Source organism: Rhinoraja longicauda, chromosome 28 (assembly GCF_053455715.1).
Source record: "Rhinoraja longicauda isolate Sanriku21f chromosome 28, sRhiLon1.1, whole genome shotgun sequence".
NCBI classification, from domain to species: domain Eukaryota; kingdom Metazoa; phylum Chordata; class Chondrichthyes; order Rajiformes; family Arhynchobatidae; genus Rhinoraja; species Rhinoraja longicauda.
Genome location: NC_135980.1, coordinates 31282780 through 31303527, shown reverse-complemented (window position 1 = coordinate 31303527; position 20748 = coordinate 31282780). Strand labels below are relative to the sequence as shown.

The 20748-nt window shown below is 46.6% G+C and overlaps 1 protein-coding gene and 1 long non-coding RNA gene across 7 annotated transcripts in view; one reads left to right on the top strand and one right to left on the bottom strand.

The window, feature by feature from the left end:
* The window catches only part of LOC144607314 (uncharacterized), a 49640-nt gene extending 30734 nt beyond the window's left edge, over positions 1-18906 (top strand). The window contains exons 2-3 of the long non-coding RNA XR_013549093.1: positions 11678-11760; positions 18600-18906. This is a non-coding gene — a long non-coding RNA (uncharacterized LOC144607314). The remainder of the gene's footprint in view (positions 1-11677; positions 11761-18599) is intronic.
* atcaya (ATCAY kinesin light chain interacting caytaxin a) overlaps positions 1-20748 on the bottom strand; it is a 46002-nt gene that overhangs the window by 22120 nt on the left and 3134 nt on the right. The window contains exons 2-5 of one of the 6 annotated variants that reach the window (XM_078424062.1): positions 18821-19176; positions 18565-18679; positions 8918-8982; positions 1002-1223 (exon numbers count right to left, since the gene is read on the bottom strand). In XM_078424062.1, the coding sequence (XP_078280188.1) occupies positions 1002-1223; positions 8918-8982; positions 18565-18641 (364 nt within the window). In that variant the 5' untranslated portion in view covers positions 18642-18679; positions 18821-19176. Of the gene's footprint in view, positions 1-1001; positions 1224-8917; positions 8983-10967; positions 11168-18564; positions 18680-18820; positions 19397-20748 lie in introns of those variants that run through there. The other 5 variants (XM_078424064.1, XM_078424065.1, XM_078424063.1 and 2 more) reach the window with 5 other exon arrangements.

Sequence of the window (20748 nt, the reverse complement as noted above, 5' to 3'; positions counted from 1 at the left end):
TTCATATGCCCACTCCGGCTCTGTGAGGGAAGATATCTTATTCATGCTGAGCTAAATATCTAGTCCTGGTCCATCTCAATGCAAACTGTAAAGGCGTGATTAGTAGTGACTTCTGGGTGAGATTACATAGCAATGAGAGTCATTTTACAGGTAGTTGGCCCTTTATTTTTCACCATTTGTGATCAGAGTCAGACATTGCAACTTTTAATTCCCCATCGGGATGCTCTTGGAAACCTGTATAAAAGTAATACATCTCAGATTGAAAGACCTTTAGAAAGGAGATGTGGAGGAATGATTTAGTCAGAGGGCGGTGAATCTGTGGAATTCTTTGCCACAGATGGCTGTGAAGGCCAAGTCAATGGGTATTATTCAAGTGGAGATTGACAGGTGTTGATTAGTAAGGGCGTCAAAGCTCATGAGAAAATAGCAGGAGAATGGGGTTGAGGGGGAACGATAGATGAGCCATGTTAAACAGCCGAGTAGACTCAATGGGCCGAATGGCCAAATTCTGCTCCGATTATATGAATTTATATATTAGAAGGATATAAGACCATTTTGGTGAGATCCCTAAGAAATTGTTACATGTAAAAGATGTGCTAATAGCATCAGAATTAAAGGACATTCTTTTAGGAAGGAGATGAGGAGGAATTTCTTTAGTCAGAGGGTGGTGAATCTGTGAAATTCTTTGCCACAGAAGGCGGTGGGGGCCAAGTCAGTGGATATTTTTAAGGCAGAGAGAGATAGATTCTTGATCAGTACGGGTGCCAGAGGTTACGGGGAGTAGGCAGGAGAATGGGGATAGGAGGGAGAGATGGATCAGCCATGATTGAATGGCGGAGTAGACCTGATGGGCCGAATGGCCTAATTCCGCTCCAATCACTGATGACCTTGTGATTGTTTGTAGTGACGTCACGCTCACTCTCGTTTAGCTGCACAGGCAACTCACATTTTATTTAGGGGGGAAAAAGAGATTGAAACCCAAAGAAATGCCCTGGAATTACCTTCCCATTCCAACTCATTACCATTTCCCAAATACTCCAGGGAATCGGTCTCGTCCGGAGTCTCCAGATCATCGACATTGATGTCCAGGTCGTCCGGTGTGTCCAGGTAGTCGTCGGACAAGATGGAGCCCTCACTCTGGTCCAGGGAGATGTTGATCTCTGGGGCCACGAGGGTTTTGCGCTTTGGATGATTCCCGTTGATATTCAATGTGTTCGGGGGAACTGGCGAGGAAGAGAGGCAGAAAAACAGTTACCAGTATCACTGAAAGCTGTTCACTGTACCTGCATGTGACCATAAACTAAACCAAACTAAACCAAACCTACACTAACATCCAAAATTAACCTCTACAGTCACTATAACCCATGGCCCTTCAACTTGGTTTAGTTTAGTTTAGAGATACAGCGCGGAAACAGGCCCTTCGGCCCACTGGGTCATAGAAACATAGAAACATAGAAAATAGGTGCAGGAGTAGGCCATTCGGCCCTTCGAGCCTGCACCGCCATTCAATATGATCATGGCTGATCATTCAGCTCAGTAGCCTGCACCTGCCTTCTCTCCATACCCCCTGATCCCTCTAGCAAAAAGGGCCACATCTAACTCCCTCTTAAATATAGCCAATGAACTGGCCTCAACTACCTTCTGTGGCAGAGAATTCCACAGACTCACCACTCTCTGTGTGAAGAAATGTTTTCTCATCTCGGTCCTAAAAGACTTCCCCCTTATCCTTAAGCTGTGACCCCTAGTTCTGGACTCCCCCAACATTGGGAACAATCTTCCCGCATCTAGCCTCTCCAACCCCTTAAGAATTTTATATGTTTCTATAAGATCCCCCCTCAGTCTTCTAAATTCCAGCGAGTACAAGCCCAGTCTATCTAGTCTTTCCTCATATGTAAGTCCCGCCATCCCAGGGATCAATCTGGTGAACCTTCTCTGTACTCCCTCTAAGGCAAGAACGTCTTTCCTCAGGTTAGGAGACCAAAACTGCACACAATACTCCAGGTGCGGTCTCACCAAGGCCCTGTACAACTGCAGCAGAACCTCCCTGCTCCTAAACTCAAATCCTCTTGCTATGAATGCCAACATACCATTCGCTTTCTTCACTGCCTGCTGCACCTGCATGCTTGCTTTCAATGACTGGTGCACCATGACACCCAGGTCACGTTGCATCTCCCCTTCTCCCAATCGGTCACCATTCAGGTAATAATCTGCTTTCCTGTTCTTGCCGCCAAAGTGGATAACCTCACATTTATCCACATTATATTGCATCTGCCATGTATTTGCCCACTCGCCTAATCTATCCAAGTCACTCTGCAGCCTCCTAGCATCCTCCTCGCAGCTAACACTGCCACCCAGCTTCGTGTCATCCGCAAACTTAGAGATATTGCATTCAATTCCCTCGTCCAAATCATTAATATACACTGTAAATAACTGGGGTCCCAGCACTGAGCCTTGCGGTACCCCACTAGTCACTGCCTGCCATTCCGAAAAGGACCCGTTTATTCCTACTCTTTGCTTCCTGTCCGCCAACCAATTTTCTATCCACCTCAACACTGAACCCTCAATACCGTGTGCTTTAAGTTTGTACACCAATCTCCTATGTGGGACCTTGTCGAAGGCCTTCTGAAAGTCCAGATATAACACATCGACTGGTTCTCCCTTATCCACTCTACTAGTTACATCCTCGAAAAATTCTATAAGATTCGTCAGACATGATTTGCCTTTGGTAAATCCATGCTGACTTTGTCCGATGATTTCACCACTTTCCAAATGTAATGCTATCACATCTTTAATAACTGACTCTAGCATTTTCCCCACTACCGATGTTAGGCTAACTGGTCTATAATTCCCCGTTTTCTCTCTCCCTCCCTTTTTAAAAAGTGGGATTACATTAGCTACCCTCCAGTCCTCAGGAACTACTCCAGAATCTAAAGAGTTTTGAAAAATGATCACTAATGCATCCACTATTTCTGAGGCTACTTCCTTAAGCACTCTGGGATGCAGCCTATCTGGCCCTGGGGATTTATCTGCCTTTAATCCATTTAATTTACCTAACACCACTTCCCGACTAACCTGGATTTCCCTCAGTTCCTCCATCTCTTTAGACCCCCGGTCCCCCGCTATTTCCGGCAGACGGTTTATGTCTTCCTTAGTGAAGACAGAACCAAAGTATTTGTTCAATTGGTCTGCCATCTCCTTGTTCCCTATGATCAATTCACCTGTTTCCGACTGCAAGGGACCTACATTTGCCTTAACTAATCTTTTTCTCTTGACATATCTATAAAAGCTTTTGCAGTCTGTTTTTATGTTCCTTGCCAGTTTTCCCTCATAATCTATTTTCCCTTTCCTAATTAAGCCCTTTGTCCTCCTCTGCTGGACTCTGAATTTCTCCCAGTCCTCTGGTATGCTACTTTTTCTGGCTAATCTGTATGCTTCATCTTTTGTTTTAATACTATCCTTGATTTCCCTTGTTAGCCACGGATGCACTACCTTTCCTGGTTTGTTCTTTTGCCAAACTGGGATGAACACTTGTTGTAGTTCATCCATGCGACCTTTAAATGCCTTCCATTGCATGTCCACCGTCAATCCTTTCAGCATCAATCGCCAGTCTATCTTGGACAATTCACGCCTCATACCCTCAAAGTTACCTTTCTTTAAGTTCAGAACACTTGTTTCTGTATCGACTTTGTCACTCTCCATCCTAATGAAGAACTCTACCATATTATGATCACTCTTGCCCAAGGGGCCTCGCACAACAAGACTGCTAACTAACCCTTCCTCATTACTCAATACCCAGTCTAGAATGGCCTGTTCTCTCGTTGGTTCCTCGACATGTTGGTTTAGAAAACCATCTCTCAAACATTCCAAGAAATCCTCTTCCTCAGCACCCCTGCCAGTTTGGTTCACCCAATCTATATGTAGATTGAAGTCACCCATTATAACTGCTGCGCCTTTAGTGCATGCATTTCTAATTTCCTGCTTGATGCCATCCCCAACCTCCCTATTGCTGTTAGGTGGCCTGTACACAACGCCCACTAGCGTTTTCTGCCCCTTAGTGTTTCGTAGCTCTACCCATATCGATTCCACTTCCTCCAAGCTAATGTCCTTCCTTTCCACTGCTTTAATCTCCTCTCTAACCAGTAACACTACCCCACCTCCTTTTCCTTTCTGTCTATCCCGCCTGAATATAGAATATCCCTGGATGTTGAGCTCCCAGCCTTGGTCACCCTGGAGCCATGTCTCCGTAATCCCAACTATATCATAATCATTAATAACTATCTCCACATTTAATTCATCCACCTGATTACGTATACTCCTTGCATTGAGACACAAAGCCTTCAGGCTTGTTTTTACAACTCTCTTACCCCTTGTACAATTATGTTGAAAAGTGGCCCTTTTTGATTTTTGCCCTGGATTTGTCTGCCTGCCACTTTTACTTTTCACCTTGCTACCTGTTGCTTCTACCCTCATTTTACACCCCTCTGTCTCTCTGCTCCAGCTCCCATCCCCCTGCCACATTAGTTTAAATCCTCCCCGACAGCACTAGCAAACACTCCCCCTAGGACATTGGTTCCATTCCAGCTCAGGTGCAGACCGTCCTGTTTGTACTGGTCCCACCTCTCCCAGAACTGGTTGCAATGTCCTAAAAATTTGAATCCCTCCCCCTTGCACCATTTTTCAAGCCACGGGTCCTCGCCGGCCAGTGACCCCCGCACATTAACTCTCTCCTACACCTACCAGGGAGAATTTTTTTTACATTTACCAAACCAATTAACCTATAAACCTGTACGTCTTTGGAGTGTGGGAGGAAACTGAAGATCTTGGAGAAAACCCACGCAGGTCACGGGGAGAACGTACAAACTCTGTACAGGCAGCACCCGTAGTTGGGATTGAACCAGGTCTCCAGCGCTGCATTCGCTGTAAGGCAGCAACTCTACCGCTGCGCCACCATGATCCCCCTAAAACCTAAGTTGGACATTTTGCAAAGGAATCCAAATATCTTAGAATTTTGACGACTATATATATATATATAATATATATATATATATATATATATATTATATATATATATATATATATTATATATATATATAGCCATCACACCTTCCTGAATATATTCACAGAACAGCTTTTTCATGATCCTATAAATTGATTTTTGACGTCACCAACAGCCAGCATTTATTGCCTCGAGATGGCAGTAGGCAATAAATGCTGGCTGTTGGTGACGTCAAAAATCAATTTATAGGATCATGAAAAAGCTGTTCTGTGAATATATTCAGGAAGGTGTGATGGCTATATATATATATAATATATATATATATATATTATATATATAATATATATATATATATAGTCGTCAAAATTCTAAGATAGTTGGATAAGTTTACTTTCTTTTTTAACAAAAGAACATTTATTTCACATAAGTTTAATTTCATTTACAACAAAGACATAAGCTGCTGCTCTATAGATAACTTTAATTTCTTTTTCAACAAAGAATGCTGTTTATTTTAAAGTAAAATAGACCGCTCTCCTCTCTCCCCCCCCTCTCCTCTCCTCTCTCCGCCACTCTCCTCTCCTCTCTCCCCTCTCCTCTCCCCCTCTCCTCTCCCCCTCTCCTCTCCCCCTCTCCTCTCCCCCTCTCCTCTCCCCCCTCTCCCCTCTCCTCTCCCCCTCCCCTCTCCTCTCCCCCCCTCCTCCCCCCTCCTCCCCCCCTCCTCTCCCCCCCCTCCTCTCCCCGAAGCGGAAGTGTAGTCGCCGTCGCCTCTCCCGCTGTTTGATTTCATTTATAACAAAGACATTTATTTTAAATGAGGAATGTGATTTTCATTAAGTTTGATTTTATTTATTTTTAAAAAGCTGCTGCTCTATAGATAAGTTTATTTCCTTTTCAACAAAGAACTTATTTTAAAGTAAAAACGCGTTTTTTTTCATTGGGTTTCACCCTCCCTGTTAGCGCCCGATTGGTTGGGTCTTTACGTGGTACCTCCCCTCCTCCCTCCACACCTCCCTCCCTCCCCCTTCCCTCCCTCCCCTCCTCCCGGTTACAATGGAAACCCTACGAGGACGGGCCCAACGGGGAAAGAGGGGTACTGGGAAAAGGGGAGTTCCCCCATCCTCCCCCCTTCCCCCCTCCCTCCCCCCTCCCTCCACCTCCCCCCTTCCCCCCTCCCCCTTTCCCTCCCCTCCTCCCTCCACACCTCCCTCCTCCCTCCCTCCCCCTCCCTCCCCGCCTCCCGGCTACAATGGAAACCCTACGAGGACGGGAACAACGGGGAAAGAGGGGTACTGGGAAAACAGGTGGTCCCCCTCCCCCCTCCACCCTTCCCTCCCCTCTCCCTCCCCCTTTCCCCCCTCTCCTCCCCCTCCCCCCTCCCTCCCCCTCCCCTCCTCCCTCCACCTCCCCTCCTCCCTCCACTCCTCCCTCCCTCCCCCCTCCCTCCCGGTTACAATGGAAACCCTACAAGGACGGGCACAACGGGGAAAGAGGGGTACTGGGAAAAGGGGAGGTCTTCCTCCCTCCCCCCTTCCCCCCTCCCCCCTCCCCTCCCCTCCCTCCCCTCCCTCCCCCTCCCCCCTACCCCCTCCCTCCCCCTACCCCCTCCCTCCCCTCTCCCTCCCCCTCCCCTCCCCTCCCCTCCCCCCTCCCATCCCACAACGGGGAAAGAGGGGTACTGGGAAAACATGTGGTCCCCCTCCCCCCTCCCCCCTCCCTCCCCGCCTCCCGGTTACAATGGAAACCCTACGAGGACGGGCCCAACGGGCCCACTTTGTCTAGTATATATATATATATATATATATATATATATATATTATATATATATATAGCCATCACACCTTCCTGAATATATGTTCCTGAATAAATGTTCTTTTGTTAAAAAAGAAAGTAAACTTATCCAAATATCTTAGAATTTTGACGACTATATATATATATAGCCATCACACCTTCCTGAATATATTCACAGAACAGCTTTTTCATGATCCTATAAATTGATTTTTGACGTCACCAACAGCCAGCATTTATTGCCTCGAGATGGCAGTGATTATCTTTCTTCTCGAACCTCTTGTTTTGATACAACCAAATTCCTTGTCAGACTATTTGGATGGCATATGAAGTATTTATTGTTTTGCCTCAATATTCATTCAGCCATTACTAGGAGGGTCAGTGGCATTTCCATTCATATTGGCAGCCCAATCCCCCTCCGGGGATGAATAAAGTTCTATTGTATCGTATCATATCACAATCACAATCACCAAGTATGTTTTGCAACATACGAGAAACTTCATTTGCCATAGTTATAATAAAACGCAACAGGACACGCAAAATACATTTTAACATGAACATCCACCACAGTGACTCCTCCACATTCCTCACTGTGATGGAAAGCGAAAAAAAAAGTTCAATCTCTCCCTTGTTTGTCCTCCAGCGTATCATATTTATTGTCCACCCCTAATTGCCCTAGAGAAGATGGTGTTCAGCACCATTCTTGAATTATTGTTGTCATTCAGGGGAAGATATGCCAACAGTTTTGTTGACCACTTAGTTTCAAGATTTAGGTCCAATGTCGAGACCTTCTTGAAAGGAACCAAATGGGTTCAAAAGATCAAAAATGTCATACTTCTCGATTTTTCTTAAAACGGAATTCAGATTTTTCAAAGAGCCATGACTGGATTTGAAATCATGTTCTCTGGATTTGCAGATACTGGTTTAAACCGAAGACAGACACAAAAATGCTGGAGTAACTCAGCGGGACAGGCAGCATCTCTGGTGAAAAGGGATTAGTGACATTTTGGGTTGAGACCCTTCTTCAGACTGGTAGATGGATAGTAAAGGTTTAGAGGGTTGTGGGCCAAATGAGGGAGAATGAGATTAACAGTCAGGTTGCAATTATTGTGTAGGAAAAAAACTGCAGATGCTGGTTTAAATCGAAGGTAGACACAAAATGCTTTAGTAACTCAGCAGGTCAGGCAGCATCTCGGGAGAGAAGGAATGGGTGACGTTTCGGATTGAGACCCTTCTTCAGACTAGAAGGGTCTCGACCCGAAACGTCACCCATTCCTTCTCTCCCGAGATGCCGCCTGTCCCGCTGAGTTACTCCAGCATTGTGTGTCTACCAGGTTGCAATTATTGGCAGGCATTTTATTGCAACAACGTATTTAAAATTATGAGAGGCATAGATAGGGTCGACAGTCAGAACCTTTTCCCCAGCGTGGAAATGGCCAACAATAGAGGGCGGAGTAATAAGGTGAGAGGGCAAACGTTTAATGGGGACGTGTGAGGCAAATTTTTTACACAGAGGGCGGTGGGAGCTGGGAACGCAATGCCAGAAGGCAGTGGAGGCCAATTCTCCGGACGGTTTCATAAGAGAGTTAGATAGAGCTCTTAAAGATAGCGGAGTCAAGGGATATGGGGAGAAGGCAGGAACGGGGTACTGATTGTGGGTGATCAGCCATGATCACAGTGAATGGCGGTACTGGTTCAAAGGGCCGAATGGCCTACTCCTGTACCTATTGTCTATTGCCAGGGGTGCTGGTGGATCAGATACAATAGTGGCATTTAAGAGGCTTTGGATAGTCACATGGAAGTGCGGGGAATGGAGGGATATGGATCACGTGCAGACAGATTAGATCAGTTCAGCTTGTAGGCATCATGTTCAGCACAGATATTGTGGGCAGAAGGGCCGTTCCTATGCCATATTGTTTTATGTTCTAATGGCCAACTGTTTTAATTCTGCCTCTAATCGGTGTTCCGTGTGGCCCATCAATGCTAAATGGAGCATAGTTGGGTTAGAGTTATGCTGTATTTAATCGGTATTGTAGCACATGACTGCCCACTAGTTGTTCAGTTTCCCCACCGCCAGCAAGTGCCAGGCTGAAGAGTTCTACACGATTTACTACAAGACACAGCAGACGGACTCACGAGTTCTGTTTTCTAGCGCTGGTAATCGTCCAAGTACATCCATCACCTGTTCCTCTGGTATTGGTCTGTAGAGCAAAATCACAATTATCGCATTTCATCAGAAATGTAAAAGAGGTTACACAGTGACACAGCTCATAATTCAGCAGTGATCGGAACAGAATTAGGCCATTTGGCCCATCACTCCGCCATTCAATCATGGCTGACCTATCTCTCCCTCCTAACCCCATTCTCCTGCCTTCTCCTCATAACCCCTGACACCTGTATTAATCAAGAATCTATCTATCTCTGCCTTATAAATATCATTGACTTGGCCTCCACAGCCTTCTGTGGCAATGAATTCCACAGATTCACTGCCACACAGCTGGTAGAGCTGCTGCCTCACAGTGCCAGAGACCCGGGTTCAATCCTGACCTTGGGTGTTGTCTGTGTGGAGTTTGCAAGTTCTCCCCGTGGGTTTCTTCAGATGCTCCGATTTCCTCCCATATCCAAAAGATGTGTGTGCGTTTGCAGGTTAACTGTCGTCTGTAAGATTGCCCCTTGTGAGCAGGGAGTGCATGCAAAAGTGGAATAATATAATATCTGTGTGAATGTGTCATCGATGGATGGCGTGGACTCGGTGGGCCGAAGGGCCTGTTCAATGCTGTATCTCTAAACTAAACTAAGTAGGTCGGGCAGTGGCCTGACCTCTATTACCTTGCCAAATGGCCACTGTTTGTTTGTGAGCTTAGTTTAGTTTAGTTTAGTTTAGAGATACAGCGCGGAAACAGGCCCCTCGGCCCATGGAGTCCATGCCGGCCAGCGATCCCTGTACACTGGGACTATCCTACACACATTAGGGACCATTAACAATCTTTACCGAAGCCAATGAACCCACGTACCTGCACATGGAGAAGGATTTAACTCTGCGGGCTAAAGGATTTAACACAGCCGGAAACAGGCCTTTTCGGCCCTCCAAGTCCGTGCCGCCCAGCGATCCCCGTACATTAACACTATCCTACACCCACTAGGGACAATTTTTACATTTACCCAGCCAATTAACCTACATACCTGTACGTCTTTGGAGAAATGGGGAAAAAAGCAGGAACATGATCATATTGAATGGTGGTGCTGGCTCGAAGGGCCGAATGGCCTACTCCTGCACCTATTTTTCTGTTTCTACGTGTGTGGAAACTGGAGCACTCAGAAAAAACCCACGTGGCCACATGAAGAACGTACAAACTCCGTACAGACAGCACCCGTAGTCAGGATCGAACCCTGGTCTCTGGTGTGTGAGGCAGCAACTCTACTGCTGAAGCCACTGTGCCACCATTAGGGACTGAATGAGATGCTATTCCACAATGTTGTGCATCACATAACCAGCTTATTACTAAGACAGAGAGTATTCGTAGCTGTGTCAACAAAGGAATCATCGTGAGCTAGCTTTGTGTCGATGTATTCCATGCACACAGTTTATGAAAAGACCAGAAAGAAAATGACCAGAGGCAAGAATTCCAGCTCCATGCTACTTTTTCTATTTCTGACACCACGACTACAGACTGGGGGAGTGCAGGCCCGGCACTCAGTTCCATGCCAGGTTGTCCATCCATTCACCCACAGAGAGAGTCAAAGCTAAATTCCTAAGGTGCCAGAATGAATCTGCAAATGTTTCTTTGCACTGCACACCAGCTGGCAGTTTACATTGATCGGCGTGATATGTGGAGGGCTCTCCCAATGACCCTGGGACTGTGCAGGCTGATGCATGTATTTGCAGCGGTGCGGGGTAGCAAGAATCACAGCAGCCTACAGCAGGGAAACCCAGCTTTGAGCATCGCAGCATAACTGGATTCAAAATGGAAGCCCACTACAGACGAGCCAGACAGCACTGCAGTTACCTGCACTGATCCAATAATTAAACACTGTCACATCATCAAATATTCATAACGCTGCAACCATCATCAGAATTAAAATCTTATAAGCCCAGGAAACGAGCCAGAAGGACATTTTAAATTGTTCACATATTCACATATTCCTTTATTTCCACTGAACTGTTCAGATCACAATGCTATCTTACCTTGTTGCAAGGGCTTTTTTTTTGCCATCAGGAGACAAGTAAAGACAATGTGCAGAAATGTGCCTTTCTTTGCAGAAGCATGTGTGGAGAGGCAACTGGGGCTTATGGCCCCGTCACTGCATTTCTGACGTTACTGTCACACGCAGGGGATATTTTGCCTTGTAAGGAAAGATTAAATTAGCAAAGCCTCGCCCCGGTTGTGAAGGGAATGGGAGAAGCTGGGCAGTGCCAAGGAGAGGGCTGCAGACTGAGCATGTCCCACATCACCACAGGGATCGGCATTGCTGTACGCTGAGAGGACAAAGCATTAACCCTCCACACAAAAAGCACAGAATTCTATCTGTCCGCTGTATTTCACAGTGTCTTCCGTTCATCACACAGAATGATTCTGGTGACAACTGCTATTAAATCACTTATATTTTGAATGACACAGGAAGCAAAAATTAAAAGTGCCTTTGATTCTGGTTGAAATATTTTACGACTGTAATTTCAGTTAATGGAAGGGTTTCTTCAGCTGTCAAAAAGATGCTAAATTCTTGCTGCTGTCGAGTGCTATTGTTACTCTCTGATACAAGAGTGTAATCATTCACTTGTGAGTGCAGAGACTATGATATGAAGCTGAACGCCCCTGAACAGAATCATCTTCAGAGAGAAGGGAATAAAATTCAAGTGTAATTTAGAATGTTGACATTTTATGTTCTCTTTTTTAGCATGCATTCACCACCCATACATGCTATGTAATCCAGCTTAATGCCAGGACCAGCACTGCAGAAAGATGTTGACAATCCAATCAGTAAGTTAAAATCCTCTGTGATGCTGTACCACACAAAGGAAAGGCTTAACATTACATGGGGTGGAGGCCAAATCAATTAGAAGATATATAATTAATAAGTAGTCTATTTGGAACTCCATTTGAATTAGAGAGGGCACTGCATCGGTAACAAATGGCATCTTTAATGTCACCGTGTCAGTGTAACGCTAATGCTGACCAGCTCTACTGTGACCTCAAGCTCCTGTCATTAACTCAATGAGGCTGATGTTTCCATTTCAGTCGCACAGACAGGACAACCATCTGTTGATCTCGGTGACTGAGACAAATGACCTTAATAGCAAAGTATTATCTAGCTTTGTGGAAAGGATCCACATATCGTTTGAGGGAGAGTTTGCTGGAACATGCCAAAGAGTTATTCAGTGCAACTGTCCAAGGATATTTAAGAAGCATTCAGATACATGCACGAGCAGGATAGGTTTAGAGGGAAAAGAAGAGTCTCCCCCCGAAATGTCACCTGTTCCTTCTCTCCAGAGATGCTGCCTGGCCCGCTGAGTTACTCCAGCATCTGGTGTCTATCTTAGGTTTGGAAGGATATGGGCCAAACGCAGGCAGGTGGGACCAGTGTAGATGGGGAATGTTGGGCGGTGTGGGCAAGTTGGACCAAAGGGCCTGTTTCCACACTGTATGACTCTATGTCTGAAAATATCAAGACTTGAAATGTCATTTGACCATTCCCTCCACAGATGCTGCCTGACCCACTATGGTTTTTGCTCAAGATTTGCTGGATGTTTGGTTATTTATTTGTTTCCATTTTTTTGTTCTTTTCTCACCCTGCTGGCGTCTCACCGCTGGGAAATTTAAGAACAGACACTGAATGTTGATTTCCCAAAGGTTCCCTGGGTTCCCACTCACACACACTACCTCTGATTCCAATATATGCTGCAGAAAAGAAATTCTACCACTTGCATTAAGTTATTACAGGGCATTGGATCGTCTTCACAGTTCCCGAAAACTCACATTAAATTGCCAGTGGTCTTCTCTTAGTTAAGCGCAATATCTGAGCTATTCTCAGAAATTTTCCAGATAGTTATAGAGCCCTACAGTATAAAATCAGGCCCTTCGGCCCACCTTATCTATGCCGACCACGTTGGGATACTGGGGTAGTCCCATTTGCTTGAATTTGGGCCACAGCCAAATTATATATATATTGTTATATGTATTCTAAATTATATATCTTATAAAATACTTAGTAGGCCAGGCAGCAGTTATGGATGGCAAAAATAGAAAAAACATTTTAGTTTGATGCTATTTTGTGATCTCCTTCTCTCTGCTCAGATGTTGATCTGTGGAATTCTCTGCCTCAGAAGGCAGTGGAGGCCAATTCTCTGAATGCATTCAAGAGAGAGCTAGATAGAGCTCTTAAGGATAGCAGAGTCAGGGGGTATGGGGAAAAGGCAGGAACGGGGTACTGATTGAGAATGATCAGCCATGATCACATTGAATGGCGGTGCTGGCTCGAAGGGCCGAATGGCCTCCTCCTGCACCTATTGTCTATTGCATGGTGCACTAGGAATGTCCAGGAATATTTCAGAGGTCCACACTCTGGATAGTAGTGGCCATCTGCAGGGCCACCTCTGCACAGTGCCGACCTTCCCTGTTGGCTCGGTCAGCTGATTTCAGACGTCTTGCGTCGGGTAATACTAAATTAATACTAATACAGCCCTTTCCAGATGTTGCTAGGGAATCAGGATTCTTGTTCAATTAGCATCACATGGTCATTATTCTCAGACTCTCTAGTTTGGCCACAATTCAAAATTATTTCATTTGCGATAAAGCTCTTTGGGATGTTATTACAATGAAAGGTACCATATAAAAGCAAAACTATTCCATTGTTGCTTTTGGAATAAAAGGACACAGAGTGCTGGAGTAACTCAGCGGGTCAGGCAGCATCTGTGGAGAACATGGATAGGTGACGTTTCACAGAGTGCTGGAGTAACTCAGCGGGTCAGGCAGCATCTGTGGAGAACATGGATAGGTGACATTTCACAGAGTGCTGGAGTAACTCAGCGGGTCAGGCAGCATCTGTGGAGAACATGGTTTATTTTGCTTAACAGCAAGGAATGAAGAGGGAATTTAAAAAAAATTGTGATTACAGCACTGGACTAATGATCTGGAGAAGTGTTCAAAGAGATGGAGAATTTAAATTCAGTCAGATCTGAAATTTAAAGCTAATCTCAATAATGGTGAGCATGAAACTCAAATAGTTCGTTAATGGCCATTTGGGAAGAAAATGTGCCATCCTTATCCAGCCTGTCCTACCTGTGACACCTAACCTCGATCAATGTGGTTGACTCTGAAATGGCCAAACAAGAACTCAGCTCCATCAAAGCCACGATAAAAACAAATATAAAACTTAACAAAGCATGATTTATTAGAAATACATTGTGCAGAATCTGCACTTTGTAATCTGACATTTTGGTTACAAATTTCTGCCAGCATTTACTACTCTAGATTGTTATGATAACTTTGGAGATCATGGTACAGCTGTAGATCCCAGCCACTAGGTGGCTCCATGGAGTGAAGCTATGAAACCTCCTGAACCCAGTGGTACAGGGAGAGGTGAGATTAGGGCTGCCATCTACCCCGTATTAGCTGGGTCATCCTGTATTGCGGGCTGAGTTGGTTTGTCCCGTGCGGGACCGCCCTTGTCCTGTATTAGTAGGGTTGCCAACTTCCACACTCCCAAATAAGGGACAAAGGGTGACGTCACCGCCCCATGTGACCTCACCCAGCCAGCGGCCACGTGCTCCCGCTCCACCAATGGCGGCCGCCCGGGCGGGGAGGTGGGTTGCGTAGCAATGGGAGCACGTGGCCGCTGGCTGGGTGAGGTCACGTGGGGCGCGGGGCACTGTCGTCAGCCTTTGTCCTGTATTTGGGAGTGAGGAAGTTGGCAACCCTAGGTGAGATCAGAGTCCGGTGGTCCAATCTCACTGCAACTTCTCCACGTCCAGTTGCAACTTGATAGCAACTGGTTGCAATGATTGCAATTATCCAAGGTTTGACATGGAAAATAGCTCAACATTAAGCATTGACACAAAAAACTGGAGTAACTCAGCAGGACAGGCAGCATCTCTAGAGAAAAGGAATGGGTGACGTTTCGGGTCGAGACCCTTCTTCAGACTAGAAGTGTCTCAACCCGAAACATCACCCATTCCTTCTCTCCAGAGATGCTGCCTGTCCTGTTCAGTTACTCCAGCATTTTGTGTCTGTCATCCTTCCTTTAGTTGGATACAGTTGTCCAGGACAGAAGGTGGCTATTTGGCCCATCATGTCAATGCTAGCTATTTCATCAAATCCCCTTTTTCCCCCCCTTTTCAAATACAGGTCTATATAACTAATTCATTCTTAGAAATTACATTTGTATCTTTTTCCAGCAACCTTTCACACAGTGAATTCTCCTCATCTTGCATAACAAAATAATCTTTCATTTTTAATCACATTGCTCTAATTGGTGATTAACAACTCTCCTGCCAGTGGAAACAGTTTCTCCTAATATGTACCATCAAACCATTCCATAAATTGAAATGTGCTGGAAGGAACAGCAGATGCTGGTTTAAACCGAAGATAAACACAAAAACCTGGAGTAACTCAGCGGGTCAGGCAGCATCTCTGGGGAGAAGGAATGGGTGACGTTTCGGGTTGAGATCTTCTTAAGACTGATTCTGATTCCTTCTCTCCAGATGTTGCCTGGCCCGCTGAGTTACTCCAGCTTTTTATGTCTCCCATAAATTGAAATGTTCTCCTAGCCTTTCCAGAAAGGTACAATACTCTGGTTAAACACTTACAGGTGGCTTATAAAGGTTTATATCCAGTTCAAGGTTTATACTACTTGCTTTTATGTTCTATGATACCATCTATGAAGCTCTGGGCCCCTCAGGTAGTTTTTAGCAGGTTTTTGAACCTGTTGATATCCAGTTGTCTATTCCAATAGTTCAGTTTGTGGCTATCACAACTGGAGGAGCGGGGCGTAGAGTAAAAACCTGCAGATGCTGAAAATCTCAAACAAAATCCGAGAATGCTAGAAGCAGCTGGCAGATCCAGCAACATCTGTCGGGGTAGAGACTCACTGACACTTTGAGACAAGCATCCTTCATCAAAACTGGAAGGTGTTAATTCACAAGTTCCCAAGTTATAGGAGTAGAACTAGGCCATTCAGCCCATTGGGTCTACTCCGCCATTCAATCATGGCTGATCTCTGCCTCCTAATCCCATTTTCCTGCTTTCTCCCCATAACCCTTGACATCCATTCTAATCTAGAATCTGTCTATCTCTGCCTTAAAAATCTCCACTGACTCGGCCTCCACAGCCCTCTGTGGCAATGAGTTCCACAGATTAACTACCCTCTGACTAAAGAAGTTCCTCCTCACCTCCTTTCTAAAAGAGCCCCCTTTAATTCTGAGGCCTCTGGTCTTAGACTCTCCCACCAGTGGAAACATCCTCTCCACATCCACCCTATCCGTCCCTTTCATTAATAATTGTTTTCTGATTAACTGTGTTCCTCTCTTCATTCGTGCAGTTTTGACTAGCTGACTGTTTCCGGCATTTTCTATTTTAGTTTTGCACCAGCAGGTAGTTACATGTCCGATATCAGAAGACATAGAAGCAGAATTAGAATATCCAGCCCATCAAGTCTGCTCCACCATTCAATCATGGCTGATCTATCTTTCCCTCTCAACCCTATCTTTTCCTCTCAACCTGCCTTCTCCCCATAACTTTTGACATCCTTACTAATCAAGAACCTAACAATCTCCACTTTAAAAGTAACCACTGACTCGGGCTCTACAACCATCGGTGGCAATGAATCCCACAGATTCACCACCCTCTGATTAAAGAAATTCTTCCTCATTTCCATTGTAAAGATACATTCTTTTATTCTGAGGCTGTGCCCCCCTGGCCCTAGACTCTCCCACCAGTGGAAACATCCTCACTATAGCCACGCTGTCCAGGCCTTTCATTATTTGATAGCTTTCAATGAGATCCCCCCTCATTCTTCTAAACTCCAGCGAGTACAGGCCCAGAGCCATCAAATGCTCCTTGTATGTTAATGCTGGGAACATTCTCATAAACCTCCTCTGGACCCTCTCCTGCAACCATTCATGGTTAAATTGCTGTTTCTGGCAAATTAAAGGAGTACTTGGCTGCAACTGCTCATATAAGATTGGTCAGTGTACGCCCATGTCACTGATTGTATGCAGTTATTCGGCTGCAAGGAACAAGGGGAATGCAGATATTAATATTTATCATGAACTGATTCAAAAAGAGTGGGCTGTGTTTAGGGTTGCCAACTGTCCCTTATTATCCGGGACATCCCGTATTCTGGGCTAAATTAGTTTGTCCCGTACGGGACCGCCCTTGTCCCATATTAGTAGGGTTGCCAACTTCCTCACTCCCAAATACGGGACAAAGGGTGACCTCACCCAGCAAGCGGCCACGTGCTCCTGCTCCACCAATGGCTGCCGCCCGGGCTGGGCGGTGACGTCACCTTGTCCTGTATTTGGGAGTGAGGAAGTTGGCACCCCTAGGTGTATTACTTGATCCATGGCTACAAAGACTACCTTTAAGTTAGAAATTATTTTTTCTCAGATATTTTCTCTCCTTCTCTCCTGAAGACACCAATGGACGTTGGGCCCAACATTGTCCAAGCTCGTTACCAGTTTGATACATCACGTAGACTACTGGACTGCCTGAACATTGCAATGCTTCACTGTAATACATTCTCCAACATTCACCCACCCAGAGCACATTTCCCACCAGGGATCCACGTTATAAGAATAAAGGGGAGGCCATTTTAAACTGAGGTGGGAAGAAACCTTTTCACCCAAAGAGTTGTGAATTTGAGGAATTCTCTGCCACAGAGGGCAGTGGAGGCCAATTCACTGGGTGAATTTAAGAGAGTTAGATAGAGCTCTAGGGGCTATCGGAATAAGGCAGGCACGGGTTACTGATTGTGGATGATCAGCCATGATCACAATGAATGGCGGTGCTGGCTCGAAGGGCCAAATGGCCTCCTCCTGCACCTATTCTATATGTATCAATGTATGTATCTTATCAGGATTTGAAATCCAATGGTTCCCATTTCCTACCTGAACCCTCTTCCACTCTTTGGTTCAGAGACAAGATTGTCATTCCTTCCAAAAGCAACTGTAGTTGTGCTTACAGATACAGCATGGAACAGGCCCTTCAGCCCGCGCCTACCACCGATCACCCATTCACACTAGTTCAATGTCATCCCACTTTCTCATCCACGCCCTACACACTTGGCAGCAATTTACAGAGCGCCGATTAACCTACAAACGCACGTCTTTAAGATGTGGGAGAGAAACTGGAGCAAACCCATGCGGTCACAGGGAGAACGTGCAAACACCACACAGACAGCACCCAAGGTCAGGATCGAACCCTTGTCTGCAGGTCAGTCTTGACAGGCGATGCATTTGAACACACTCCAAAGACGTGCAGGCTTGTAGGGTAATTGGCTTCGGTAAAAAAGTGTAAATTGTCCCTCGTGTGTGTAAGGATAGTGTAAGTGTGCGGTGATCGCAGATCGGCGTGGAATCAGTGGGCCGAAGGGCCGGTTTCCGTGTTGTATCTCTAAACTATACTGACAGTGGTGAAGCAGGCAGTGAAGGAGTTAAGATGATAAATATTGACAGCCCAGCTTTGTCTCTGAGGACTTGCAGCTTCAGCAGCAGTCACGCCGCTGGAGAACGAGGCGGGTGTCAGCGTGCATGGACATGGTAAATGTGCAAATGTGGGCAGCTAACTAACCTGGGGAAGTCATCATCTTGCCATTCCTCTTTCAGCTCAACGTTGTCCATCCGAAGTGCTGCCTCGCTGGTCCCCATCACGATCCCAAAGATGGAGGGCAAACAACATCCAGCAGCTAGGCGGACGAAAGAGACAACATTTATTACAAAACCTGGAAAAATCAACCTCCAGCAGAGCTGCACAAAATGATAACGGGGGAGCCGTTTGGGCAGCGTGGAAATAACAATTAAAATGCCAAAGTAAAAAGGATACTTACATTCTTTGTGTTATCCTTTGTGGCTCGTTATTTTAATAAAAAATGTTCCTTTTGTCCATTCCCGGTGTATCACTCCCTCCGTTTGTTTGTCTGTTTGTTTCCCGAGTACACAATCTAAATTGTTAATTGCAAAAAACAGCTGGCTCTAAGCTCCACACCTCATCGACAACCTCCATCGGCCGGGTCCGCTTCTCAGCAACATTATGAGTGTAGATGCCAATCGCAAGCTTGTTTTATTTCCCTCCCTGCCAGCAGATTGCCGTTTGGGTCTGTGCTGCGTAGAGAGGTGGTTATCAGCTCGGCAGTCACATCAACAGTAGCCTCATTCCCCCATTGGTGGCACGCCGTGATGAAATCTGTGCACAACATCCAATCGCCAAAAGTCATCAGAATATATTATTCACTCTTGATTTCCACATCACACCTTTCTTTATCTCCACACGGTCTGATCCTGTTTGAAACACTCTCCCCTCTCCCTCCTTTATTTTTTCTACTCCACCTGCCTTCCCCAACCGGCAAACAATATTCTTCACCGAACAGAAAGAAAATGGCACAGGTAGAGGATGTTTGTGGTGTAGACGCAAACTGCACCTAGCAGCTGCAGAGAGTATGCAAGCGTGTGACCATTGGCCCAGGGCTGGTGGAGGAGAACCAGGCTCTTACATGCAAATAAAAAGTGATGCTCTAATTATACTTTCAACATTCTACGTTTTCATTATCCCTCCCTTCAAAAGATACTCGCCAAACAATTAAGCTCCTAATCACCTGTGTTTCGAGTTCCTGATGCCCACACGCTTATTTGTCCGATGGACTGAGCTGGCGGGGGGGGGGGGGGGGTCGGATCGGGGGGGGGGGGGGGGTCGGATCGGGGGGGGGGGGGGGGTCGGATCGGGGGGGGGGGGGGGGTCGGATCGGGGGGGGGGGGGGGTCGGATCGGGGGGGGGGGGTCGGATCGGGGGGGGGGGGTCGGATCGGGGGGGGGGGGTCGGATCGGGGGGGGGGGTCGGATCGGGGGGGGGGTCGGATCGGGGGGGGGGTCGGATCGGGGGGGGGGTCGGATCGGGGGGGGGTCGGATCGGGGGGGGGGGGTCGGATCGGGGGGGGGTCGGATCGGGGGGGGGGTCGGATCGGGGTGGGGGGTCAGGTGTGGGGGGGTCAGGTGTGGGGGGGGGGCAGGTGTGAGGGGGCTTGTGTGGGGGGACATGCAGGTGTGGGGGGGTCATGCAGCTGTGGGGAACATGCAGGTGTGGGGGACATGCAGGTGTGGGGGACATGCAGGTGTGGGGGACATGCAGGTGTGAGGGGGCAGGTGTTGGGGACATGCAAGTGTGGGGGGCGGGTGTGGGGGGTCATGCAGCTGTGGGGGTCATGCAGCTGTGGGGAACATGCAGGTGTGGGGGCATGCAGGTGTGGGGGGACATGCAGGTGTGGGGGACATGCAGGTGTGGGGGACATGCAGGTGTGGGGGGGGCAGGTGTGGGGGACATGCAGGTGTGGGGGAAATGCAGATGTGGGATATGCAGGTGTGGGGGACATGCAGGTGTGAGGGGACACCTTGAGCTGTGGTGCTGGGAGAATCAGGGTAACTTTAAGGAATGGTGAAAATAGACAGAAAGTGCTGTAGTAACTCAGCGGGACAGGCAACATATCTGGAGAAAACGAATGGGTGACATATCGGGCTGGGATCCTTCTTCAGACTGTAAGTGGGGGATGGGGGTTAAGGGCTGGTGGTGAGAAACTCCACAGTTAAGCAATAGTGTTTAGATTCAACTGAAGTTCTTGAATATTAACCTTGAATATTTGTCATCTCAATGGCCATCCTGTCTTCAAAGTGATCTACTTTGGACCGCACTTTCTGCTGGAAAACCAGTCCATTATAATTGCCGATAGACACAAAGTGTTGGGGTAACTCAGCGGGACAGGCAGCA